We start from the raw sequence: 27,223 nt of genomic DNA, 5'->3' as shown, positions 1-27,223 counted from the left end.
CTTCATTTTCAAATTAGATCCTTTAGCATTTGTGGATGTTTAAGCTCGTATTTAATACAGATAATAGTCAGGACAGTTATCGGGAGTTAGTTTAGAAGCTGGTGGGTCAGCTTGTGTTTCTCCTTAGGGGCTGAGGCTTAAAAGGAGAGCCATATGGTCAGCAGCACAGGCCAGCAGGAAAAGGCAAGGAAAGGCAAGCACAAAGACAGAATGAAAGGGTAAGATTGAATTGGACAGTGGTCCATTCTAGCAGCACTGCACTGGTGGGAGCTTTTAAGTAGCAATGTTCAGCCGGGACTGAGTTGTGACTGGCATCATTATGAACAGCCTTCTCTGTCTTGCTGTCCTAACTTGACCAGGGCTTCCTTTCACTCTCCATTAATTTTGGGTACCCACCCAGACTTAGTGTGGTCCTAGCACAGTTAAGTTGCTCACATGAGCCTTAGCTTCTGCTCTGTAAGGCGCAAGCTGCAGAGGGACATCCGCGTCAAGGGTACGGTAAGGCTTACAGGGTGACACTCGGAGTGTTATGGTAACACAGCAGTCAGCACACAAGGGCCCTGCTTGAGTGGCTGGGACAAGAATGCCCCACCCTGCCCGAGGAGAGTAAGCTTTATTAATGTCACTAAAATCAAACAGTTCTATTTTCAGTGGTTTAACAAATTTTAATTCAAAATAGACACTCTGGAAATAATAAAAAAAAATAGCCCAACAAGCTCTGAATTTACAACAGTACACCATCATCACAGACACCTGCCTCGAAATGAACATTAGAGCAATTACATGCACATATTATATTTTAAAAACTATATATATGTATATAGTTGGATATATGTATATAAAACATTGCAGTGCTTCCCAGAGGCCATCGTCCCCTCTACTTGCTGTGTGTGCATCACTCAGGGATGATTTTGAACAGAGCTGGCTGGTCCTCATTACCAGCTCTGGAGCTTTACATTATTTCATATCATGTTTAAAAAAAAAAATTGGCATCCACAGGACAGTGAAGATTCATCAGTCCACCATGCCATTCATCTCAACACCTGCACCTGAGGGAAGCCTGTTTCTCCAACTCTAACACACCTAGCCCACGCTATTCTAATCAGAGAGAGTTCTTGGTCCAGGGTCAACGTATGCCTGAAACCTGCACTCCACCTCAAGCTGTCCTGGAACTCACTGTGTAGACCAGGCTGGCCTCGAACTCACAGAGATCCACCTGCCTCTGCCTCCTGGGTGCTGGGATTAAAGGCGTGAACAGCCGTGCCCAGCTTCCTTCTTTTTCTTTTGATGTTTTTGAGATGGGGCCTCACTATATAGAACAGACTTGACTACAACTCAGAAATCCGCCTGCATTAGTTGTGTGTCTATATGCAATTACAGGAACCCTACGTGTGTCGTGGTCCCTCCTTCCTACTAGTTTACCAGCAGTTCCCGAGGAAGGAGGCATCCAGGTGTTCTCAGTTATTCTAAAGGCACTAAAGACTCGTCTCACCTTTCAATGGGGAAGGACTGGCCATCACAGCACAAGACAGTCTGCACCGTAGAGCGCGTCTGTTCCTGCAGAGACTTTATTTATAAAGCAACACTTGATTATTCACTACACACCAGACCTTCGGCTCAGGATATTTTTAATAAATGAGAACATTTGGTTTTTTTAAGAATTACGATATTTAAAAAAAAAAAATAGCTGTCTGGGAAAACCTAAAAGATGTGAATCAAATGTGTACCCTTAAGCAGACAGCATTGTCAGCATCAGGAGAGGGTAACGCTCACAAGTATGTCCTCGGGGCCCACAGACTAGGCTTACTTCTCTGGGCATGGACATAGCTGCTGTCTGTCGACTGAAGCTGAGCAATGCTTTCATTTTCTACTAAACAAGTATTCTCAAACAAGCAGAAGTTTCCTAAAATGAAAAGCAAGTGTGTGTAGATTCCAGGTGGTTACTGTTGAGACTGCCACTCCCGGGAAAACAAGGCGTGCATGGAACACCAGAGATTTAATATAGACGACAGAGGGGGAAACTCAGTCCATGTGTGCCAGGGCAGGGGGTGTGCTTCCTTCTCGGGCTTTCTGAGCGCCTGGAGCACCTCGAAGGGCTCAGACACTCAGAACAATGCCAGGGCGCATCCAAAGTCATCCAGACTTCAGACCTCGTCTTCTACAGGTTGTGAGTCACACTCAAAGTTCAGTCTATGTTTGACATTTTTTAGTTCAGACATATCAAACCCTAGAAGTACAGAGGGCTTATGAGTTTTTATTGCTTTCATGCAAATATACCTCCTTTTCCCAAAAAATGAAGCCACGTCGATCTTCCACACCCACAAGAGTGAAGACAGTAGCTCCACTTCTTTCCTGCTAGGGTATGGCCGCTTGTGGAAATAGTCTCTGAGAAACTGCTTTTTGTCCTCATAGGAGCGGCTTCCGTACTTGGTGGGATCCAATGCTAGCAGCTGCAGAGAGTCGTCACTGGCCCCTGGCCCCTCGGCCCTGTTTTCATTCCTCTGCCTCTTCAAAGGCACAGCACTCGGCCCTCTCTCTGGCCCGGGGACTGCAACAGTGTCTAGAGTGAGCTGGGGCTTGTCCCCATCCCTCTGGTCCTCTGTCCCCGGGTGGCCTTCTGATAGCTTTCTCTTCACAGCAAAGGTGGAGTCAGGGATCACTTCCCCGTTAACCAGCAGAAGTTCGCTGCTCTCAATGAAACCTGGCTGGACCTGCACATCTGAGCTGCTGTCCTTGGGAGCACTTCGACAGCGGAGCAAATGGACAGCGATGGCTCCTAAGGTCATGTTTCCAGTGTACACCCCACAGCAGTGGATGCACTTAAAGGCCGGAGACCTGAGCATTGTATGAACGGTGGGCATGACGTGGTGCCTCTCCTTGAGATGCAGCTCATAGGCATCAGCGGTCAAAAATGTGCCAAAACAAAAGGGGCAGGTCAGCTTCTGTTTGCTCGGCACCTTTGGTGAAACCTCGGGCTGAGGCCTCACCTTAACGTACACGGGCACCAGTGACTTGGAGTGTATTCCAGCAAGGATAGCCAGGTATACCTCTCGCTCTCCGAGCTTCTCTCGTGGCAGAATGGTGATGAAATCCAGATGGGGGAACAGCAGGTTGCCATCGGCATCCAGGTCCAGCTGGAAGCCTCTGTTACTGTAGTCCATAGACAGCCTCTTCTTGCCCAGGTGCTTAGTCCTGCTGTGCTCCACGAGGCCCCGGACATCGTGAAAAGTGCAGGGACAAAACAGGCAGCCCAAGCCATGCATGAGCAGATGGTGCATCAGCTCCTCCTGCGAGACCAGGCACTTACAAGAGAGGCAGCGCACCGTCTTCTCCCTCATCCACTTGAGAAACGGGGCACACGCAGCAAGCTTTTCAGGTTCAGGTTTCTCACCAGACTTGGTCTCACTCTGCCTGTGAGCCACCTCCATGTGAACCTGGTAGACGTTAGCAGGAAAGGGCTCATTGCAAAGCTGGCAGAGCTGAGACTCAGCCTGCTTGTGAGCCACCTCCATGTGAACCTGGTAGACGTTGGAAGGGAAGAGCTCATTGCAAACCGGGCACGTTTTCCACTGCTTGGCCTGTCTGAGCGCCTGGTTTGCGTCCGCCACAGGCGAGGTAGCCTGAACAAACACACTAGGGGCAGGGCTCACCAGCACCTGTGGGGAGGGCAGGCTCGACAAGGAGCCAGTCATGTGTGTGCCCGAGCTGGAGGGCAGGAATTGCACGGGCACCTGGGATGGCGGTGGCAGCGCTGCAAGGCCCCCACCAGAGGACACAGGCAACGTGACAGACACTGGGGCCAGGGTGTAGGTGGGGATTCCATTCACCTGCTTCCCAGTTGGGATGAGCTGTCTGAGAATAGAGCCTGAAGTGAGGAAAGTAGTGTTCTGTGAGGCTCCAGCTCTCACTGCCTGGCTCACAGGCAGGATGCTGGTGCTGACAGACGGGCTGAGCTGCAGTACCCCAGGCCTCACGGGCGGGCCCACAGGAAGGACTCCTGGTGTTACCGGCTGACTGAGCTGAACAACACCAGAGCTCACGCCCTGATTCACAGGGACCACAGCTGAGGAGACAGTCTGGTTTGAGGAAAGCATCCCAGGTGGTAGCACCTGGCCTGCAGGGAGAACCCTCAAGGGCACTGTCTGGCCAGCAGGAAGGACTGATGACTGGACCACCTGACCAGCGGGTAGGACACCAGAAGCGGCTGTCTGCGCAGGGATCACTCCTGCAGGAGTCGCCTGGCCTGCAGGAAGGACCCCTGTCGGAACTGCCCGGCCTACGGGAGCCACCCCTGAAGCAGCAGACTGCAGGGCTCCCGAGTTGGCAGAGGGACTCACAGGCAAGACACCAGGCCCAGCGGGTCTGTTTACGGGCCCCACAGACGGAGTGAGGGGTAAAGCTCCAGGACGGACAGCTTGATTCAGAGGAAGGATGCTTGTCCCAACAGACTTAGTCACAGGCCCGGCTGGCTGAGTGAGAGGCAGCACAGAAGTACTCACAGGCTGAGTAAGCGGGACCCTGTGAGGGAGAAAGACGGGTGAGGGAGCTGGCGGCTGCAGGGTGAGGCTACTCTGGCACACAGGCAGAGCGCTGGACACCAGGGCTACATGGGACTGGGCAGTGGTGGGTGGGGAGTGTGTAAGGCTTCCGGAGGTGCCTGGGGCCACCGTCACCGGCTGCACAGTGCCAGGGCTTTGACTGTTCTGTGGCAGAGCAAGATGGAAGCAAGGTGAAGAGGCTGCGATGCTCGGGGCGCTGCTGTTTGGCGGTAAGGCCAAGCGGGTCACTGGTTTTGGAGCAATATGCATTTGCTTCAGAAACCCAGTCCTCTTGATGTGCTCTGAAATCACAGACCGCAGCTTATTCTCCAGGTCCCTATGGGCGTCTGACGTCAAAATGTGATACATCAGGGCGTCCTGACTGCTGGCAATGGCGCTGCATTTTTTACAGTAGTACCTGTCAAATGTCAGGGCCTTATCCACGCAAGCAGGGCCACTTGCTTTCAGCTGCTCTGCTTCCTCAGTTCGAAAACCAAAGTAGGAGTTAATTAAGTAATGAAAGTGTGCCACCAGCACATGCTTCTTCATGCTGTAGTACAGGGTGTTGGAGAAGTTACACTTTAAACACGTGAAGCTTATCACGTCACTCCTTGGCGTCTTCGCCTCACCCAGAATGTTCACGGTGTAGCTCTGGAGTCTCCGTGCGGGTGCGTGGAACACCCTGAAGTGCTTGCCCACCACCCTGGGCTGGGCAGCAAATGGGCAGTTGGGGCAGGGGATCATCAGCTCCTGGTCGGCCTCATCTTCGTGGGATCGATGGAGGTGGTTTTTCAGGGAGGTGAGCACCTTTGTTGAGTACCTACAGAGACTACAGCAGTACGGCTTTGTTCGGTATCTCTGTCAAAAGAGGAGAGAGACTTAGGCAGAGTAACGAGCTCAGAGGTTTCCTCCTGCCCTCCCCACCCGTGTGCTTCCCTACTAACATCCTAACTCCAAGGGGCACCGTGCATCCCCAGCTGATGCGTTCGCTGGGGTAGCCACGTATGCAGTACCCTTGGCCTCGCTTTGCCACCACAGAAGACTCACGAGGAAAAAGCAGTTTCTACACAGGGCTGAGCCCCAACAAAACTACATTCATGAGTGCTTACATCAGTGCTCAGCATTCTTTTGTTCCCTCCGTCCCCCAAGGCCGGGTTTCTCTGTGTAACAGCTCTGGCTGCCCTGGAACTTTGTACACCAGGCTGGCCTTGAGCCCACAGAGATTCTCCTGCCCCGGCCTCTGCCTCACAAGTGCTGGGATTAAAGGTGTGCACTACCACCACTTGGCAGAAATGTTTCTTTTTTAAAATATTTAGTTTTTTTTTGAGGTGGTGGCGCATGCCTTTAATCCCAAAATTTGAGAGGCAGAGGCAGGCAGATCTCCCTGAGTTCAAAGTTTATAGAGCTAGTTACAGACAGTGAAGGCTACAAAGAAAAACCCTTTCTTAAAAAAAAAAAATAAAAAATTAATAGTTCAAATACTTGCTCCTTAGTTACAGACAAGATCCCTTGAGACTATTGTGATTTATCTTGCAATCGTGTGTGTGTGTGTGTGTGTGTGTGTGTGTATAAGGGACAGAGCAGAGGGACAGGAAGATGCAGAAATATTGGAATGAAGATTATTAAAATAAGGCTATCAGTAAACAATGTAAATAAGGTAAATTGGAGAAGTATATTGATTCTCCCACAGTACTACTGTATTTGCTGGCCCAGCAACTCAAGGAGGCATGCTAACGCTAGAAAAGGAGCTGGGTGCTGCCTTTCTTCTTACTCTAGCATCCCTATAGTTATGATGCACCAGAAAGCACTGGGTTTTCACTGCCAGATCAAATGTGCACAAGCTGTACTTTGCACTGTTGCTCCTGGGACAGCTTCGTCCTCAAACTCTCTCTGTATGTGTGCAGGTACATAATACACTCGTGTGTGTGCACAGATGGCCTCAGGAGGCTGTTGGGTGTCCTGTCATTCTCTGTCTCAGTGATCCTGAAGCCAGACTGGTGTTCAGCAAGGCCTAATGATCCTCTTGTCCCTCCACAGCACTGGGATTGCAAACCTGCACATAGCCACACCTGGCTTTTATGTCAGTACTAAGGATCCAAACTTGGGTCTTACATTCCCTTTCCCAATAAGCCATCTCCCCAGCCCATCTGCAAACAGTTTGAACCTGGCACTAACTTGGCTAGCTACCAATGACAATCCATTCAGACATCTACTTCCACAGAGAAGTATCTCTCTGAAGCAATGTGACCACATGCAGTATTTACAAATCTCAAACAATTTACAATGGACATCCAAATGGGACACTACTTATAAATTATATCAAAATACTCAATGCAAATCAACCTGTTCCTATTACTATAATAATTACTTGCAGCTAGCTCTCCAGCCAGTATCAGAAAGGGGTCATTGGGGTCATTTCATGAAGACTATTCTCAGGCTGCAGGATGACTCAGTGGGGAAAGACTTGCTGCCAAACCTGACGACCCAAGTTCATCCCTTACATTCCACAGGGTCAGGAAAGAGCGGATTTCCAAGCTGTCCCCAGACTTGCCCACACACACGTATACAAACAAACAAAAAAAAAAGGTTTTAAACAAGAACATACTCTCAAGAGAAATATTTTTAGTTCTCTCAAAAGAGGGACTATTTTTTTTAAATATTCAGAAAACTATTTCCTGACCTAGACAAAATCCTCCTGGTTTTCTGTGGCTAACAGCTGATCATTTCTGAAGACACCACAGTGCTTTTGTTTGTCCAGGGCCTATGGAGATGGAATGTGGCATTCACATACTCTTGGATATACGAGCCTGGTTTCAACATTGTCCTTCAACTGTGGATGTCCCAGGAAAAGAGGGCCTCATGCTTGACCAGCAGAACCTCCCAACCCCCACTCTGCCCCCAACACCCATCCCATTCTCGATGAGAAAACGGAATCCACACTGCAAGGTAAGATAGCCCTCAAGTAAGTTATTTTATACAACCCTCCCAGCTTCAGGTCACAGAAGCCACCTCCCAGATCATTTTAACCTGAATGCCCCTCCTCTTAGGAAACCAAACTGACATTGCTCCCTTTCTGGACAACGTAAGTCATAACACTGGGATCTTGTATAGTTCTGAGAACCTCGCTCTGCTGCCGCCCTAGAAATTTAGTATTTTAGCTTAAACAAACAAAAATAGATTTCTACACTCTATGTGTAACAAAAGAAATTGCTAAGCCTAGGAAGAGATTCTGGATTTTGCATTAATTACTAGGCAATGCACAAAAAGTAAGTTTCAGAACTCAGAATGGTAGAGCCCCATGTCCAACACAGGCTCACACAGCTCAGAGATCCCTGGAGCTACAGTGGTACTTGATGGCTTTCTTCTACCCAGTCAAGAGCAGAAAAAACATAACCTGCAAACTAGACTGTACCAAGAGCAGGAACACCAGCAACTCCAATTCCAGTTCCACATCCAAACCAGCAATAATTTGTTCACACAATGTGGTATTAACCACGTTTTCTTTTCCATGTTTGTCTTCTAAACCAAAAATGCATCACAAGATGCATGATGAAGGCCAACATCTTCATCAAATATAACTGCAGGGGGCCCTCTGCCCACGGGCTAGTTGGTATTGGCTGGAAGAGGTTCCTGTGCTGGGGCTCCTGGTCAGGCTGGAAACTCCAGTGGGCCATCCATCTGTCTCACAGCTGCATCCGAGCCTACAGACACAGGGTGCAGGAGGATGCATACCAGTGTGGCAATGCCTAAGCTCAGTGCCAGCATGGATCTTCAGCAGCTGGCACACAGGTGCCATCATGGGAGGGTCCCTATACTTAAGATTTGCTCTGGCAAAAAATTTTCCTTCACACAGAGCCCAAACAATGTTCCCGTGCCTTTATACCAGTTCTTATAGACGTCTCACTCCCACTTTGCTGTGGGGACGGGTTGTTTTGCTGCTTTTGTTTTTTGAGGCAGGGTCTCATACAGTCCAGATGCACTCACCCCTTGATGTCCCTGCTTCTACCATCTGCATGCTAGAATTACAGGTGTGTTTCTGCATCACACCCAGATGATCCAGCCTTTTGTAAACATCACAAAGAAACTTGTTCAGCTGTGACTGCCATGGTGCCAAGAGAGAGGTTTCTGATCAGGGCCTTCTTGGATCTTTGGGAATCTCACTGACTTCCATGATACAATCCTCTAACAACTTCCACTGTGCTTTTAAAAAAGTTAACGTACGTGGAAAGAAAGTACCTGGTCTCATCATCCCCTGCAGTCTCTAACCCCTTCTTCCTGCTCTTGACACCTACTGAACACCTTCTGCATCAAAACTGCTGCCCCTTACCCAAATATGTCCTGCTTCTAATTCAGATCCTCTTTAAAACGTTTAAAACATGATCCAATATATGAAAGAAAATATTCAGTATGTGTTTGAGTCTGATGTTACTTATAAAATATGAACTGTTTCATGACTGATCTGTGTGTCATACTTGCATAGATGCCTGCTAGTCTTCCATCTTTCCAACTTTACTGCATGGACTCCTGAAGACAGCACCATCACAGGGTCCAGCTGAGACATGCCTGACTGGTTAGCAGTAACTATTACCATTTGCCATCTTCATAGGACTTAATTCATTTTATTTTGCTTCCAGGCCTCTTAATGGCAATCGTAGCAATGTCTTTACGTATGTATAGGGGCTATGGTGAACAAAACATGCGTAAGGAAAAGCTGAAAGGCTTCAACTGACAGTGTAAGATAAGACAGATGAAGCTGCTGTCCTAAGGGCACAGATTTACAGTAAACCTGTATTTTCTACGTCAGAACAGACTGGTAAATACAGTCATGTGCCACTTAGAAATGCCTAGGTCAGTGATGGGCCACAAATGCATACAACTTTAAGAACTAAAGGGCCCCTCTGACATTGTTCCCCTTGCCTCTTTCTAGTGTGGTGACATAGCAGAGCTTTGTCTGGGATTAGAAGCGACTGTATAGGAACCCTTGATTTTGTCATTCTGAATAAATGCTGTAACGACATCAAGCGTTTATTCACACATCATAAGGACATTCCAGTCAGTGGGAGGCTGCATGTACAAAGGCATGAGATTACAATGGAACTGAAAATACCTGTTGTCTAGGGATGTAGGTCAGAGTGTAGTCTTCTAGCACAGCTAGAAGAGGCAAGACAAACAAAAACTGAATGAGAAGAAAGCACCAAGAAATCACAGTGAGGGGTTAGCCGAGGAGTCTGTAGACTTCCAAAGGTTCCTCACAACTACTGACAACATGGACCCAAAGGCACATGAGCACATGCGGGCTGAGAAAGAGGAGCAGACCAGGCACACCGTGTGTCCCAGGGAGAGCAACAGCCCCACAACATGCCAGATGCTCACTCTGGTGCCCTGGAGGACGCAGCTCATCAGAAGGAACAGTTCCTCACATCATTGCCACAAAGCCCTCCACTAGGATGGGGTGTGAAGTAGGTGTCAGTCCTGATCGCAATCTCAACAGGCCTAGGTGGGAGTGTGAGTGTGTAAAAAGAGAGAGTGTGTGTATACGTACAGAGAGTGTATGTGTGTGTCTGTGTAAAGAGTGTAAAGAGTGTGTGTATATGTATAGAGAGAGAGTGTGTGTGTGTGTAAAGAGGGAGAGAGACAGAGAGCTCCTGTGCGCATCATAGCTTTTAACAAAACAACTTGAAAATAAACACAAGAATAATAAGTAAGTAAAGTATACAAAATAAAGGTATAAGGAAAGACTATTTTCATGCAGATATACAATACTTGTAATTTTCAATCCATTTTCCCCCCCAAAAGTTAAAAAGATTTAACTTATAAAGTGAAATATTAAACTAAGGTTAATTAAAGATTTTGTTGTTTTTATTTTTTCAGACAGGGTTTCTCTGTGTTAACAGCCCTAGTTGTCCTGGAAGTCACTGTGTAGACCAGGCTGGCCTCAAATGTACTGAGACCCACCTGCCTTCCTGGTGCTGGGATTAAAGGTGTGCGTCACCACCACCCTGCAAGGGATTTTTTAGATATAAATGAATGTAACCTAAATATGCAACATTAGAGCTGGTAGCAGTCATTAGCTACATCCACGGCCTCACCCATAACAACCAGAGGGGCCCACAAGCTCAATCCTACATACTTATGAACTTTTAAAAAAGTATATATATTATCTCCACAGTACCTCTTTTCTCTGAGTAAATATACTCAAAAAATTACCACTGTGTTACTACCTGTCATATGTTCAGTATAGTAGCATGCTGTACATGTCTATAGCTGGAATGTATGTACGCTATACTGTGAACATTTGAGTAGGCACTGTGAACATTTGAGTAGGCACACTTTATCTGAATATGGCTTATTGTAACAATAATGAAAACACCTGATGATACAATTCTAAGATCCCATCCCCATCCTGTAGCAATGCATGCCTCCATTAACCAGTAACAGGCATTATCAAGTACTATTCACTACATTTAACTGTACACAGTATACTTGGGGGAGTGGTATTGAGACAGGGTTTCTCTGTATAAGTCCTGATTGTCCAGGAATTCACTCTGTAGACCAGGTTAGACTTGAACTCACAAAGATCCACCTGCCTCTGCCTCCAAGTACTGGAATTAAAGGCGTGAACCACCACTGCCCAGCTTTGCAGTACACTTCTCTATGTAATCTTAGGCAGGCTTATAGGATGAGTATTATCACAAAAATACAATGCATCACACAATGACCTAGACAACAGGTATTTTCAGTTCTATTATAATCTCAAATAATCACCTTTGTACATATAGTCTCCTACTAACTTGATGTCACAGCATTTATTCAGAATTACTAAATCAAGGGTTCTTAAACAGTCACTTCTAGTCACAAAGCTTGGCTATGTCACCACACTGTGCACGTGGAAACTGTCATCATCAACAGTCCTGCAATGAGCAATTCTGAGCTCTGCATCTTTCCTGCCTCATGAACAGATAGGGCGAGCAGCCCTGGTAGCCATGGTGTGTGGCCTCAGCCTTAGTTCACTTGCCCCTAATGAAAACACATTACAAAAATACATACCGCTTTCTTTCCAGAAGGTTCCCAAAGAGAAACATCTCCCCATGATGTATTATAAAAGTACTTCTCTCCTGGATCAAAGCCTTTAAGATCCTTAAGAAAAAAGAAGAAAGAAAAATCATTATGTGACAATTTGTGACTTACAGAAATATTAAATTTAAAACTAGAAGTGATGGTGCACGCCTCTAACCCTAACTACTAAGGAGGCTGAAGCAGAAGGATTTCGAAGTTCAAAGTTAGTCTGGGCAACTTAACACCTTGTTGCAAAACTAAAAAGGTAAAAGGTTAGACTATGAGACTCATTTGTCTAAGGCCCTAAGCATAATCCCCTCCTACCAAAATTAAGTCCATGAGCAAGTAATCTGCCACCTGAAACCCCTTTATGGGCAAAGAAAAGTAGAAGGACAGTCATTGACACATGTTTACAATTAAAGTAATGAGTGTCAAAAAGGTTTAAATCACATTATAACTACATTTGACAAGAAATAAACAGAGATCTCCCAAAATAAAATGTTATGGACATTTTGGACATGTAAGCAAGGCCTAAGTGTACATAAAGATTCTAAAACTCGTGTAGTTTTGTGAACACATATACTGTAAGTCAAAGAGAAAAAGCAACATCTACACTCAACAGTCCTTTTCCAATAGGACTTTACCACTATTCAATCTGCTTGTGGAACATAAAAAAGAATGTGTTTCTATCTTTCCCATGATCACCTTTTAGGGCATAGAACATACCTAATGTTTTCTTTCTCTAAGACAGAAGTCTTTTTCTTCTTTTTTCTTTAGTTTTACTTTATGTGTAGGTGTTCTGCCTGCATGTCTGTGTATCACATGCATGCCTAGTACCCAGAGGCCAGAAGAGGACTTAAGATCCCCTGGAACTAAAGTTAAAGATGGTCATAAGCCACTAGATGGATGCTGGAGATCGAACCTGGGTCCTCTAGAAGAACAGCCAGTGCTCTAAACTGCTGAGCAACAGAACCACCTGTAAGCTGCAACCTTTTGGCATCAAAACACAGAGAACAGAATCTACAACAAATGGGAAGGCCAACGTTGGGCTCAGGAGAGCCTGAGGAAAAGGAGTGTCATGACTCACCATCTGGAAAGGTCACTGGTTACTTTGAAAGGTGACATTTCAGGATGGACAACCTCTGTGGTCACTAAGGACCAGATGAGCCTGTCACCAGCAACACTTGGGAGCCCTGAACATAGGCCAGTTAGTAAAGAAAGTACTTCATAGGACAAGACAAAGTTAACCAAAAAGCCAGCAAAGTCACCACGCAGTACAAGCACGGGGAATACACCTGTATGCAAACCCTACATACATACACAGAGACAAGGATCTCAACAGAGCACTGTAAGCCAACCTCTCTGAATGTGGCACTTAAATTTCACTTTCTATACAACAATCTCCTGCATTTTATAACAGTTACAGTTTACAATACTTATCAAAGGTTACCTTTAATAATCAAGTAAGAATTAGCTGACTCAGACCAATGGTAATTAATACAACTGCCTTTACCTACACCAATGCCAGTACCCTGCCTCATGGCCTGCTCAGCCTGCTTTCTTATAGAACCCAGGATCACCAGACCAGAAATGGCACCACCCACAAGGGGCTGGGCCCCTTCCTATCAATCACTAATAAGAAAATGCCCTATAGCTGAGTCTTATGGAGGCCATTTCCTCAACTGAGGCTCCCTCCTTTCAAATGACTCTAGCTTGTGTCAGGTTGCTATAAAACTAGCCAGCATAAAAAGAGACCACAAAATCCAGCAACCATAAAACTCATAATGCTCAGTATCTAGTCAAAACATTTCAGTTACCCAAACAGCAGTAAAGTATTACCCCAAACCAGGAGCACAAGCAATGACAGGTGACACAAGCTGTCAGACGGCTGAGCACGCCCAGGTGAAACGAGAGGGCTGGAGAGATGACTCAGTGGGTAAGAGGACTTGCTGCTCTCCCAGAGGACCCAGGTTCAGTTCAAAACAAGGCAGCTGACAACTGCCTACAACTCCAGTACTGACAAATCCAACACACTCAGAATTCTGGCCTAAATGGACCGGGCACACAAATGGTTTACAGACAGACATGCAAAATACTCATACACATGTAATAAAAATAAATATTAAAAGGGGGGCAGAAGAGATGGCTCAGCAGTTAAGAGCAGTTGTTGCTCTTACAAAGGACCAGAGTTCAATTCCCAGCACTCATTAGTGGCTTCAGCTCCAGGGGATCCAATGCCCTCTTCTGAGCTCTGCAGGCAACATGTATACACATGGTACACACACACACATATAGGCAAAAGATTCAAGACAAGTACAATTTAAAACTCTAAAAAAATACACAATAAAGAGGGGGGGAAAGGAAAAGGAGAAAACCGTCCCCAAAGTCCTCCGACTTCCACATACACATACGGTAATAAAACAAACTCTACAAAAGAAAAGAGGGCTGGGGAAAAGGTTCAGTGATCAACAGCACTAATGATCTGCCAGAGAGCCCAGGTCAATTCCCAGCACCCACATGGTGGCTCACCGCTGCCTGTAAATCTAGTTCCTGAGGCTCTGGTGCCCTATCCTGAGGTTCCTGAGGTTCTGATGCCCTATCCTGAGGTTCCTGAGGTTCTGATGCCCTATCCTGAGGTTCCTGAGGCTCTGATGCCCTATCCTGAGGTTCCTGAGGTTCTGATGCCCTATCCTGAGGTTCCTGAGGTTCTGATGCCCTATCCTGAGGTTCCTGAGGTTCTGATGCCCTTTCCTGAGGTTCTGATGCCCTATCCTGAGGTTCCTGAGGTTCTGATGCCCTATCCTGAGGTTCCTGAGGTTCTGATGCCCTATCCTGAGGTTCCTGAGGTTCTGATGCCCTTTCCTGAGGTTCTGATGCCCTATCCTGAGGTTCCTGAGGTTCTGATGCCCTATCCTAAGGTTCTGATGCCCTATCCTGAGGTTCTGATGCCCTATCCTGAGGTTCCTGAGGTTCTGATGCCCTTTCCTGAGGTTCTGATGCCCTATCCTGAGGTTCCTGAGGTTCTGATGTCCTATCCTAAGGTTCTGATGCCCTATCCTGAGGTTCTGATGCCCTATCTAGCCTCCTGAGTAACAGGTATGAAAGTGACACAGATACTAATATAGGCAAAACATTCATATCTATTATCTTTTTAATTTGTTTTTGTTTGGAAGGGGGGGTGATTTTTTTGGGGAGGGGTTGTTTTTGGTTTTTCAAGACCAGGGTTTCTGTGTAGGCCTGGCTGTCTTAGAACTCTATCTGTAGACCAGGCTAGTCTTGAACTCAAAAATTTGCCTGACTCTGCTTTTCAAGTGCTGTGATTAAAGGTGTGCACCACCACCGCCTAGCTGATCATTTTAACTTTTAACAAATAAAAAGTAAAATAAGGCATTACAAAGAATTCTTAGGACATTTTTATTTAAAAAAAAAAAAAACATGCCCTGCAGGGGTTTAGGCTGCAGCTCTGTGGCAGTGTGATTATCTAGCATGTGTGAAGCCCTGAGTTCAATCACGAAGACAAAGAAAGATGGACTACCTTGCATGAAAATAACCTGTATGGAATTAAGAGCAGATTTGAAGCTACACAGGAAAAGCCTGGCACATGTATTTATTTAGAGAGTGGCTCTCACTAGGTAGCCTAGGCTGGCCTCAAACAATCCCATGCCTAAGCCTCCCAAGTCCAAGTGCTAGGGTTGCAGGCATGAGCCATCACACCCAGCTTGGCCTGGGAACCTTGATGCAACCAGAGAGGAACTGCAGAAACCCAAAGAGCTCTGAAAATGGAGTCTCAGGAACAGACAGCAGAGAATAAGCATCAGAGACATGAAGTCACTACATCCGCCAAAGCCAGTGTATGTGAACCAGGGGTTCTCAACCTGTGGGTCCCAATACCTTTGGAGTCAAACCCTCCTTTCACATGAGTCACCTAAGGCCATCTGCATATCAGCTGTTTATGTTATAATCCATGACAAAAACAAAATCACAGTTATGAAGTAGGAACAAAAATAGTTTTATGGTTGGGGTTTTCACAACGTGAGCAACTGTAGTAAAAGGTCATAGCATTAGGAAGGTTGAGAACCATTGCATTATATAATCCAGTTCAAGAAACTGAGCAGACCCAGTCAGACAAGTGAGACCACACTACCACACATCAGAATTTCATTGCTGGAAAAGGAGCAGAGCAAAATTTTCAGAAAAAGGACACTAAAATTTTGTAACAAAAATGTCTAGCTAGGCCAGGCACTGGCGGTGCAGACCTTTAATCCTGGCACTCCAGAGGCCAAAGTAGGCAGATTTCTACGAACACGAGGCCAGTCTCATCTACACAGTAAGCTCCATGCCAGCCAGGGACACAGTAAGACCATCTCAAAGTCTACCTACCATAGATAAAAGTTCAGGGAGAAAGTACAGACAGCCAAGATATCCAACCAACACTACAGCATAAAGGAAGTCCTGCAGGCAGAAGGGCTTTACTCATGAGAAAAGTCCACCCACGTGAAGGGAGGAAACAGAGTAGAAGGAGCAAATGTGTTAAAACACAAACAAGTGATTCTCTTTTCCCTTCCTTTAAATAAAAATAATAATGCATTACAAACCTAACACTAGAAACATAAAATGCTTCACAATGAAAATCTGCAGCAAGATAGTCTCCTAGAGAAGAGCCTGTAGGCAGCCCTGTCATCACCCAAAATAAACAAAAAAATTGGCAGGAAAAAAATAGTGAAAACTTGGAAAGATCAAGTAATTAAAAACAAGCTTCAAGACGAGGCTTCAACCCAATCAGATTAGTAATCAATCACATTAAGTAACAGGGTTTAGCAAACCTTTTCTACACAGAACCAGGTTACTGGCTGCATGGTATTCCAATAACGAGAATCTACAAAAATAAGAAGCAAGCCTTACAAAAGGGACCAGTAAAAGCTGAGCTTTGTGACACATGACTATAATATTAGCACTCCACTTGAGAGGCAGATGCAGGACGACTTAGAGTCTGCGATCAGAGTGTGCTAAATTTGCAGCTCCAAAAAGGAATCAGTATAGTCCAGTACAGTCCAGGGTAGAACACCTGCCCATGCAAAAAGCCCTTGCTACACCCCAATACCAAAAACAGGGCCCTAAAATATTTACCAACCATGCCACGTATTCCTGAGACTAGGAGCAATGCACTGTTTGAATACAGAATCATTGAATACAGAATCAGACCACTACTTGGAACAGTTAGCCATTTCTGTAACAGTACACATACAACAACCTCATAATTCCACATCTAAGTTTTCTTTCCAAAGTCAAAGTAGATACCCACAGAGAGTTTTTAAGAGTAGTTAGGACTGACTGAGGCATGGTAAGTGCAGTATTCTGGAGGCTGAGCAAGGAAGAGCTCTGTGAATTCCAGGGCAAGTTTCAAGCCAACCATAGCCAAAGAGTAAGACCCTCCTGCTCTCCCCCACCCCACCCCACCCCATCCCCAGAAAGGGCAAGGGCAGCAGAGAACTTGGTTTATTTGCACATGGCCCTGTTCAATCTCCAGAACCTCTCCCCAAACAAACAAACACTCGTGAGGACTGCATTCAAAACAGTCAAACAAACAAAAGCCCACAGAATCAGCCTAGGTGTCTAAGCACCAAGAGTAGGGACACTGCATTTTATTTGCATAATGGAATACTAGCAGCAGGCAGGACCCAAATGTAACAATGCAGAGCCCTTCCACAGAGACAGAGAGCAAGCAACTTTCTTTCCCATAAAATTAACAGGAGGCACATTACACTCCGCAGTGAAATACTCTGGACGAGGGAAGCAGTGGTACCCGGGCAGGGTTCCCTGAAACAGACGATCAGGGCTTGATGGTGTGAATGGATTGCTGTATGACTTGACAGGGACTTACACAACATGCATATGGGGGTCAAAACCCACAAAGCACACCAACACGTCAAGGGTGAAATGCAGTGTCTCTCTTTGAAAGAGAACAATAATAGGATGGAACCTGAGTAGAGATGTAAGGTAAGCAATAAACCACTGTAATAACACATCACCAATTCCACAGATCTCTCTGAGAAAGGGACAGAAACTGCCTGGGTCTCTTCAACAATCACTCACCTACTTTAAACCAAAAATAGACTGTTACTGTTAGAAACCCTGGTAACTATTAGTAGTTCACCACTAGATTATCAATTATTTAAAAAAAAAAATTCAAATATTAAGAAACTGGCCTGGAGATTTAGCTCAATGGCTAAACAGTTATCTAGTATGCATAGTTCTCTGAACCAAATTTTCTATAAAATGTAAAAGTAGACACTTTGTCCCAACACTCGGGAGGCAGAGGCAGGTGGATCTCTGTGAGTTCGAGGCCAGCCTCATCTACAGAGTGAGATCCAAGATAGCCAAAACTACACAGAGAACCCATTTCAAAAAAAAAAAAAAAAAAAAAAAAAAAAAGCAGACACTTCCTCTATTTCCACAGCCTGGAATGAAGCAATGACTATGAACAGACAGTGGCTCCTGTTTAATAATTCCTGAACTATCTATCCACATAGTCTCAATGTTATTACAATGAATCACTGAGAAGTAAACTGACCAATAAAGTTGTGACTATTACTTTAATTTCGAATCTTTCAGAAGACTGCACATACTTAGTTCATATAACAGTCTAAAAATCAACCTTATCATAGCAAATTTGCAATCCACTTGATATATCTAACAGTAACACTGGGAAACTAAATTTGTCTTCTTTGGCTGAAACAAGTAATTCAGCACATCACCCCAAACAAACCAAATTTTTTAAGAATACTAAACAGTCTACAAGCCCCTTCCTAAAGCAGACATGGTGGCACAATGCTGTCCCCATCACTCAGAAGCCTAAGCCAGAAGGACAATTGGAAGCATTCACACCGCTCACTCAGAAAGACAAGTTCTCAGGATGCCTTCATGCAGGCATCGGAAGCATCAGAAAATCCAATTTCATCTCCAAAAGCCAGCTCCAGCTGACTGGTGTCACCTGTTACTTGTGCACCTACCTTCAGAAGCTCCTTGCAGCTGTCGAGTCCGATGTCCATCAAGATGCCTTTCACCCTCTTCCGTACCTTTCTGATGTTGTCAAGATTTTGCACAGGAATTTGAAACATTTTTGATATTTTCCTTAAAAAAGAAAAAAGAACTGTAACTAACATGAATGCACACAAATACAATTTTAACAGGGCTAATAAAACACCACCAGTACCACTGCAGCAAGTGATGCTAAGGAACCTATACAACCACCACGCAAAAGAATGACCCAACTTGACTCTTCCTCACTGCATCGTAAGCCCAGCATGAAAACACAAGCTAAACTACAGACGTAGATAAAAACCTAGGCATAAACTTTGATGGCTTCGGGTTTGGCAACAGCTCACATGTGGCAAGAAAAAGCACCCACAACAGACTTTAACAAAATTAATGTCTCTGGGGCACCATCAAAACAGCAAAAATCCCATAAAAATGGGGGGGGTAATTTTTCCAAATTACACTTCTGATACATCGAGAATAAAAAACTCAGAACAGCTGAAGAGATGGTTCAATGGTTAAGGGTCAGTTCTGTCAAGTCACGTGGCAACTATCTATTCTGCACATAAGGTGCTGAGACATACATGAGGATGAAACACTCACATACAACTCAATTGAAATGAGCAAGGGAGGTAAACATACTTTTCCAAAGCGCCGGAAAGGACACCGCTCATCTTCACCAGGGTAAAAAGCAAAAGTACTGGCTGGGTACAGGGAAACCGCAACTGAACCGCAGGGCCAAGGGTAAGGCACACAGCTCAGCCAATCAGAAGGCAGTCTGAATCCTCAAGGGAACAAGCATGGAGATGCCCCGAGCTAACAGCTCCATCCAAGACAAAAAGTTGGGCAAGGATATTCAAAGAAGTATTCAAAAACAACTCCAATGTCTACACATAAGACAGCTGTGTACAGGCATGTTCTGGACCATAAAGAGAAGTGCCAGTAAATGCTGTAACTTTGGAAACATTTTGCTGAGAAGCCAGACACAAATTTATGTGTAATTATGATTCCACTTACAGATAAAGTGACAGAACAGACCTATATGGAGATCACAGCAGTTGTCTTCAGCCAGAGAGAAAGGATAGGTCATAATTAGGGAACAGTGTTTGTTGACAACTTTCAGACATCATCTGTGAATGCAGGCCTGTAACCACGAAACTTGGGAGGCTGAAGCAGGTGGATCACAAGTTGGAGGCTAATCTAAACTAAATAAAGCTCTGCCTCAAAAAATGAAAAGCTGGGCAACGGTGGAACATGCTTTTAATCCCAGCACTAGATCAAATATGGCAGAAACGATGCCATACAAATGAACTTCAAGACTAGGTGGCATAAATAGCACATTTCACTCTTAAGAATACTTGTGGAATCCAGCCACGCTTGTGCACACAAACCCAAGAGACAACCACATGGGAAGTCCACATCCTTCAACACGGAGTGCACACCTCCCGGACTTTTGGCCCCAGCTACCACGTCATCACTGATTGTCAGTCTAACACAGCAGAGGGTGAGCCATGTCCCCAGTCCGTATACATTTCTAAGTCACAGACTTAGAACCTGCTACAACACTCTGCTCTGCAGAGTATTCGAGAGGTGGTCTGTAGTAACAGAATACACCCCACAGAATATAAAGTCAAAGCCATACTGATATAAACTACAAACATGACATATCCCTCTTCACGGAAGTCTGTTAAGAAGCATGGCATCACAGTAACATTACAGGGACACCACCACCTGGCACCCTAAAGCAACTTGGACTGATAGTGAGCTCCTGTCTCCGAAAAATAAATGAAGACAGAGAACAGGGCAGTACCGCTTGGGGGAAGAAAGCAAGAGCAGCAGCTAATTTTAGAAACGCGGACACAATTCAGTGTCCACCAAATGGTGCAAGGGTAAGCAAATGTGTTATGTCCCAAGAAAGTAATGCTGTTTGACAATAACAAGGAGCTGATGCAAAAACACCATGCTCTGTGAAAAGATGTTGGATGAGAGAGTCCTTTTGTCATGACTCCAGTTCCATGAAATGTCCAGAAAGTCTCCAGAGGGGACAGCAGATCCGTAGATGGCTGCGCGAGGCCAGGAAGTAAAGAGACTTGTAGGGAACTGGAAACGTTCTGGTACTGCTGTGGTGATAGTGGCACATACACATTTCCTCTGCAGACCAATGAATGGTACACGGTCTCCACGACACAGGACAGCAGGGCACCCAAGAGGAAACCCAACGAGAGCCATTATCAGTGTGGTAGAAGCCAGACCGACGACTCAAGGCAATGAAGACTGGCGTGTAAAAAATGAATGTACTGTGTGTCTCGATGAGCCACACGACAGCTTTCACAACAAGAGGACGATTCTTCTGTTTCTGTCTGGTTTTTCTTTTAAATGTGTTTTTGACTTGGGGGGAGGTTGCAACGGCAGAGGGCAGATGTGAGACAGCAGGGGGATAAGTGGGATCAGAGTGTGTGAGAAATCCATGAAGAATAGAAGCGTAAAAAAAGGAAGGAACAGGTAAGTCTACCATTGCCACCAGAACCTCAAGAGCATAAGAAGCCTGTGGCTTACACTGGGGAGGGGGCGGAAACTTGGGATGCGGGGGTGGTAGCAAAGGACACACAATATGGCCAAAGCAACCACTTGTATGCTCCTGATCCTGCTTAGAAATAAGGTCCTGAGAAATGTCATCGCTTTCTGTATTTAATGCTTGCACCTTTGAGTGAAACTGCAATTTCTGTCTTTTGGTTGAAATATAAAGTGTACTGTTGTCCAAACATAAAGCAGTTAATAATTTGACCTTTATATAAATAAAACCATGAGGGCCACCAAGCGAGACAACCTGAATCTACCCCTGTAGAAGAGAGCCAACTCCTGCAAACTGTCCTCTAACTTACATATACACTCACACTTGTGTAAACACACAGATGTACAAACAAAATTACTGTGGCTTTAAAAAAATTTAGTTTCGCGAAAGGAAAAAAACTAAGAAGTATTCCAGAATAAAGGTGCCTAAAGATAACTAAACAATGCAACTCTAATCTTCATTTTTTTTCTACAAATGGCATTACTGGAGTGGCCAGCCAATGTTCAAGAGTCTGAGGTTACAAATATATTGCTTTCTTGGTTTTGATAACGTTGTTACGGGTATATAGAATGTTCTTGTTTGTAAGAACAGTTTTGGGATGATGATCTATCTTATTTGACAACTTCATCTCAATGACCAGGGGAGGGACTTCTTTGTATTATATCTGTGACTCTTCTGGGAACCTGAAACAATGTCAGAGTAGTTTTGGAGCCAACAAAATGGCTTAGTGAGGAAAGGTGATTGCTGCCAAGCCAGACAGATCCAGGAACTACATGGTAAGGAGAAAACTGGCTTCTCTTAAGCTGCTCTGTGACCTCTCCTGTGCAAGCCAACATGCACGCATACGTATATACATACATACATACAAACACGCACGGGCGCGCGCACACACACAAATTAAACAAACATATTTTTTAGATTATTTTTAATAGTATAAACTATAAAAACTTTAAAAAGTACTAGTCAAATTCAAGTGGTAAACATTTTGGTTATTAACTTCACAACTAAAGAAAGCGCTTATAAGGCTCAACCTTTTCTGACTTGTTTTTAAGTGATCATTGTAATAGAGTGATAAATTATTTGTCTTTTTAAAAGCAATTTGATGCCACCTCTCAGTCCTCAGTCTTTTTAACCCTGTCTAAGGACAGGACATCAGTCTCCTCAGCGGACAGCAGGGGACGCCCCCTCACTAGCTCCCCTCACTGTGCCACAGCTGTCATCAGGAAGGAATGTCACATTACAAATGCTACAGAAAACAGAAACAAAAATTTTAAGAAGGGTCCGAACCATATACAGATACAAATCACCACTCAGGCTTGTATTTTAAAACGAAAAAGCATGTGGCTCAATACAGATCGGGGTCCAGCACATTCCAAGACAAACAGATCACATCAAAAATACCTGTGGGGGACAGAGTGCCAGCCTTTAACAACTGCCAGGGCTTCTCCCTTTCACTTTGAACAAGAGCTTTCCATTCTCAACTATAAGCCCCCCAATCCTTCACTGTTATTGTAGTTACCAGAAAAATAAGTACATTAATACTTTATTGTAAAAAGTTTCCCTGCTTTAGAGCAACCACCTGCTTTAGGAAAATTTCAGAAGCTTTGTAACATGCAAGCAGCCCTTCCAACATGCCTGTCATATGTAGACAATCTCTCTGGGGAGGGCAAGGGGACTTCTGCCCACACATTTACCACCCTAAGATACAGGGCTCCATACAGAGTGTCTGGAGAAATGGTGCCCTGATTTCAATCTGCACCTCCTCTTCACCACTGGAAAGTCAGCCAACTGAGCTTCCCTACCCACCTGTACACAGGAGCTTATTTGTTATAGAAGGTGGAATACCTCAAAATATCCAACATTTCCTAAGATCCTTTTCTTTCTTTTGGTATCATGCCCATTTAAGGAATGCCCATAAGGAAATATATGTATTTTCATAGTTTTTCTTTTCTGGTATTATAAATGACACCATTCCCCCTTCCTTTTCCTCTTCAAACCCTCCCACATTCCATTCCCTGATCTTCCAAAGTCATACATTTTTCATTAATTGTTGATACATACATATCTGCAGATGCATGCATATTCCTAAAGAGAACTTGCTCAGTCTGCACAATGTTACTTGATGTACGTTTTCCAGACTGACCAGTTGGTGTTTGATAACCGATCAGAATGCTCTTCTCTGAGGCATTCCTCAGTAGCCTGTAGCTCTTTATGTAGAGGATTCACTTTCCCATTCCACTTTCCTTATGTCTATTGTCCTTGTCGAACTCATGTTATGCAGGGGGCTGGAGAGGGGCTCAATGCCTAAGTGCATGCACTCACTGCTCTTGCAGAGAACCCAGGTTTGGTTCCCAGCACCATGTTGGTTGGCTCACAACCACTATCTCCAGAGAACCCGACACTGTCTTCTACCCTCTGTAAGCACCTGTGCGCATGAGCACACACCAACACACAGGCACTGACACAATTTAAAGACACTTTTTTAAAAAATGGTCAGATGATGATCCTTTTAAGAAAAAAAAAATCTCAGTTCCTACAAAAATCTAATTTTCAAAATGATTTATCTTGAACGGTAGGCAACACAGCCAGTCACCAGCACAGGTTGCGAAGCTTTTTCCTGGGTGAAATCTGCAGTACAAGAGATTTTCAGCTGGGTAAACTTAGGGAATCACTTAATTCTCCGGGCTTCAGTTGTCTCCACCTGTGAAACCGTGCAAGGAATTTACTTCGTGAGCAGCTGTCAAGATGACAGCACTGGTAAATCATCAGGGGTTTACTATACTGTAAACTGAGAACTAAGTGAAATGTCCCAACCATTAAGACACAGGACTTTCCTTTAGCAACTTCGAGACATCATAATTCACAAAGTCTGGCTCAACTCACAGGGAAACTCCTTCCCAGTCACCTGACCTTTATCAACTTGCTGTCTCTAACTAGCAGGTCAGCAACAGCCGAAGCATTTGGGTACAGTGTGGAAAAGCTAAGCTTTGCCTTCCCGGAGTGTAAGGAACTACCAATACAGTACATTGCAAACTTGGTTCCAAATTAAAACGGCACCGTCAAAATCCCAAGACAACTTCAAGCTAAAAACTGCCTTAACTGTTATCTTCTGAAGCCAATGATCCAGACCTCTCTTTCCTCCCATTTCTCAACCAGATGCCTAAAATAGCCAAAAATGACTTCATTTCCTGCCTATCCTTTCTAAGCAGGGATCTGTGCGTAAGGACCTGTACCTAAGGACCACTGCGTAGATGCCATGTTTCTAACCAGGGCCTCCATCTACCCAAAACATCGGTAGGTGGCCAGCACAGCCAGCACCATCAGCACCACCACCACCATCACCATCTGTGATCTTAGTCAAAATGCATACGCGTGACTTCCAACCGCAGCAGAACGTCGTACTTTCAGTAACTACCTTTTACACAAGCTGTCTCCCATTCCCACATCAGACTAGATCCGGTCGAAGCCACCAACTGATTAAAAACCCTGCAGGCAAAAACAAGGTTCCATCGGTCCCAGCTACACTGTGGGTTATGCCTACGGGAGTGATCGCCCATCCCAGTCGTACGAACTTTAAGCACCACCACACTCAAGCGAGCTTAAATTAAACCATACTTCCAAAAAAAAGTATGCCTTGCTTCACCGTACACTTTCAACCTGCACTTTTTTTTTTTCTTTTTCATGATCTCGGTCCAAACCCTCGGTAGAAAATGTTAAGAACGAGATCGATTCCAACCGCGCTAAAATGGCAGATGCAAAGTTAAATTTCACGATCGGCACCTGCGTAGCAAGCGAGTCACGGTCGCGGCGGGGTCGCGGACGCGGCGGCAGCGGTCTGCCCTCGGCAGCGCCTTAGGCGCGCCTGCCCTTCGGATGTGACCACGAACGACCCTGCCCCGCATCCCGCCATCCTCGCCAGCCGGCTGGTCCTCGGGCTTCGGCTCGGCCCGGGGTGGCCGCGGAGGGGCGCCCTGCGCGGGGCTGCGCGGCGCCGTGCCGTCCGTCCCCTCCGCCCGCCGGGCCGGCCGCCCTCAGTCGCCACGCCCGGCGCCCCGTCCCCGCCCCGTCCCCGTCCCTCGCCGCCGGCCTCGGTCGCCGGCTCCGGGGCTGCGCGGGTGCCGCGTCCTCCCCGTCCCTGCCCCGCGGGCCGCGCCTGCCCCGCCCCGGAACGGCCCCGCGGCCACGTGACCCGCGGGGGACCCGAGCCGCGCTCCGCAGCGTCCGCGGCCCCGAAGGCGCAGAGGTAGCGACGGCGGGGACGTCGGGGCGGCCCGCGGCGGGGCCGGGGCCGGGGCCGGGGGCGCGGCCGGGGGCGCCGTACCTACCGCGGGGCGCCAGCAGCGCCGCGTCCCGCCGCCGTCGCAGCACCGCCGCGTCCTCCGCCTGCGCGGCGCGGCGGGACCCCCGCCCCACGCCCGCCCGCCCGCCCGCCCGCCCGCCCGGCCCTCCTCCCGCGCGCCAGAAAGAGAAGATGGCGCTCGGCGGCCTCGGGAAGTGACGTCGCCTCATTTGCATGCCGCCGGGGCCGGCCAATGGGCGCGCAGTGTGCCTGGGGACCCCCTGGGCCCTTCCCACGGGCCCCTGCAGGCCCCTGCACCCCGGGGCCTCGAGGCCCCGGAGGGGGTGTGGCCTGGCGCCCCCCCCACCCAGCTCTGGGGGGGCTGGGGGAGGGGGCACAGCCTGTCAGCTCCCCCCCCCCAGCCCTAGGCAAGCTCTCGAGAGAGTTTGGCTTGGTGGTGACGTCATCAGGGGGTGGGGCGAGCCCGTCGCCGTCCCCCTGCACGTGACCCGGTCACGTGGTCTCGCCAGAGCCCTGGCTCCTTTTGCATGGGATGGGGGCGGAGCCAGTGGGCAGCCAAGTGGGTAGCCCCGCCCACACTAGGAACCAATGAGAAGCCAGCCCTGAGGATAGTGTCTTGCCATTGGAGGATAGGATTTAAACTCTAGGAACTTGGACCAGTGTGCCAGTGATTGACACACCTTGGTGAGCCAACCGGGTGGGATCTCCTGACTCATCATTCTTCTCAAGAAGAATTGGTGTCACACCTTTTGAGGCTTTCCATGCTGAAGTTACTTCCATGCCACAGTGTGTAAGAAGAGGGTTAATCTCATGGATTTGCATAATAACAGAACATCTCTTAAATTGGGTGGCAAATGGAGAAGGACCTTTCAAAGTGGGTGTCCTAGGTCTCCACCCATGGAGAGTTCAAGCCCCTTGTGCGCACGAGGCTCAGCAGAAAGTTCTGTTGAAGACCAATAGAAACGCTTTCTAGAATGCTGTCCCCCCATTCCCACCCCATATGGATCCCACAGACTCCCCAGTCTCGCAACTCCTGCCCTCATCCACCCTCCTTTTCCACACAAGGTCACGTATCCGTCCATAAAACCAACCAAGACTTGGGTTCCCATCAACCGCAATCACCACATGTCTGTGTTCTACCCAGGCTGGTGGTGTAGTGTACGCCGTGTCCATTTCACTCCGCCCTGTCTGGAACCTTTATCCACCTGCCTCCTGTGCCTTCTGGAAGCTCTGTCCGGTTACTAGAAACAGTAAGCACTCAGTAAGGGACCGCATCAATTTTTAAGTGTGGCCAATGTTAGACTGATGGTACTGAACCGTAATCTGCTTTTATTCCCTACATGAAGACAAGTCATAGTTGGAATAGAGCTGTTCATCCCTGTTTTGTTTTTTCATAAATGATAACTTAATCTGATTGTGAAACTACAGCAGCAACCGAGCAGGATGTCCCTGTCCATCTCCCTTGAGAAGCTGGGTGTAATGAAAAGTTGGCTACAGCCTTCCATCATGCAACTCATGCTCACAAATGTCTCATCTCATTTCTTCCCATTTCTCAAAGTAAATGTATGTCCCTTCTCTTCGCCATCCTTGACTCCTCAAGCTCAGGCATTGCCTCCTCAGGACCAACCACACTACAGAAATCTTCTGATCACAAGTGATTTCCCAGTTGTTGAATCCAAGAACAGACTTTAGTCCTCATCTTCTTGGACCTGTCTTTCATCT

The 27,223-nt window shown here is 46.4% G+C and overlaps 2 protein-coding genes across 3 annotated transcripts in view; one reads left to right on the top strand and one right to left on the bottom strand.

Annotated features, from left to right (window-relative positions):
* The window catches only part of Pard6g (par-6 family cell polarity regulator gamma), a 1,244,350-nt gene that overhangs the window by 66,012 nt on the left and 1,151,115 nt on the right, over positions 1 to 27,223 (top strand). The gene's annotated exons all lie outside the window — the stretch shown is intronic.
* Positions 1,551 to 25,631, bottom strand: Adnp2 (ADNP homeobox 2). The gene is made up of 4 exons (XM_051202232.1): positions 25,527 to 25,631; positions 18,605 to 18,725; positions 11,586 to 11,675; positions 1,551 to 5,396 (listed from the first exon to the last, which is right to left on the bottom strand). The coding sequence occupies exons 2-4, from the start codon at positions 18,710 to 18,712 to the stop codon at positions 2,145 to 2,147; spliced, it is 3,450 nt and encodes a 1,149-aa protein (XP_051058189.1). The 5' UTR covers positions 18,713 to 18,725; positions 25,527 to 25,631; the 3' UTR covers positions 1,551 to 2,144.

The sequence above is a fragment of the Phodopus roborovskii genome, unplaced genomic scaffold, assembly GCF_943737965.1.
Source record: "Phodopus roborovskii unplaced genomic scaffold, PHOROB, whole genome shotgun sequence".
Taxonomy (NCBI): Eukaryota; Metazoa; Chordata; class Mammalia; order Rodentia; family Cricetidae; genus Phodopus; species Phodopus roborovskii.
Note: the sequence above shows the minus strand (reverse complement) of the source record. Positions and strands in the feature narration are given on the sequence as shown.

Coding starts and splice junctions, on each gene's coding strand:
- Adnp2 (XM_051202232.1), bottom strand. CDS start 18,712: ATGTTTCAAATTCCTGTGCAAAATCTTGACAACATCAGAAAGGTACGG. Junction 11,676..18,604: donor GCTGCAAGGAGCTTCTGAAG/GTAGGTGCACAA, acceptor TTTTTTCTTAAG/GATCTTAAAGGCTTTGATCC. Junction 5,397..11,585: donor AACCTTCTGGAAAGAAAGCG/GTATGTATTTTT, acceptor CTCTTTTGACAG/AGATACCGAACAAAGCCGTA.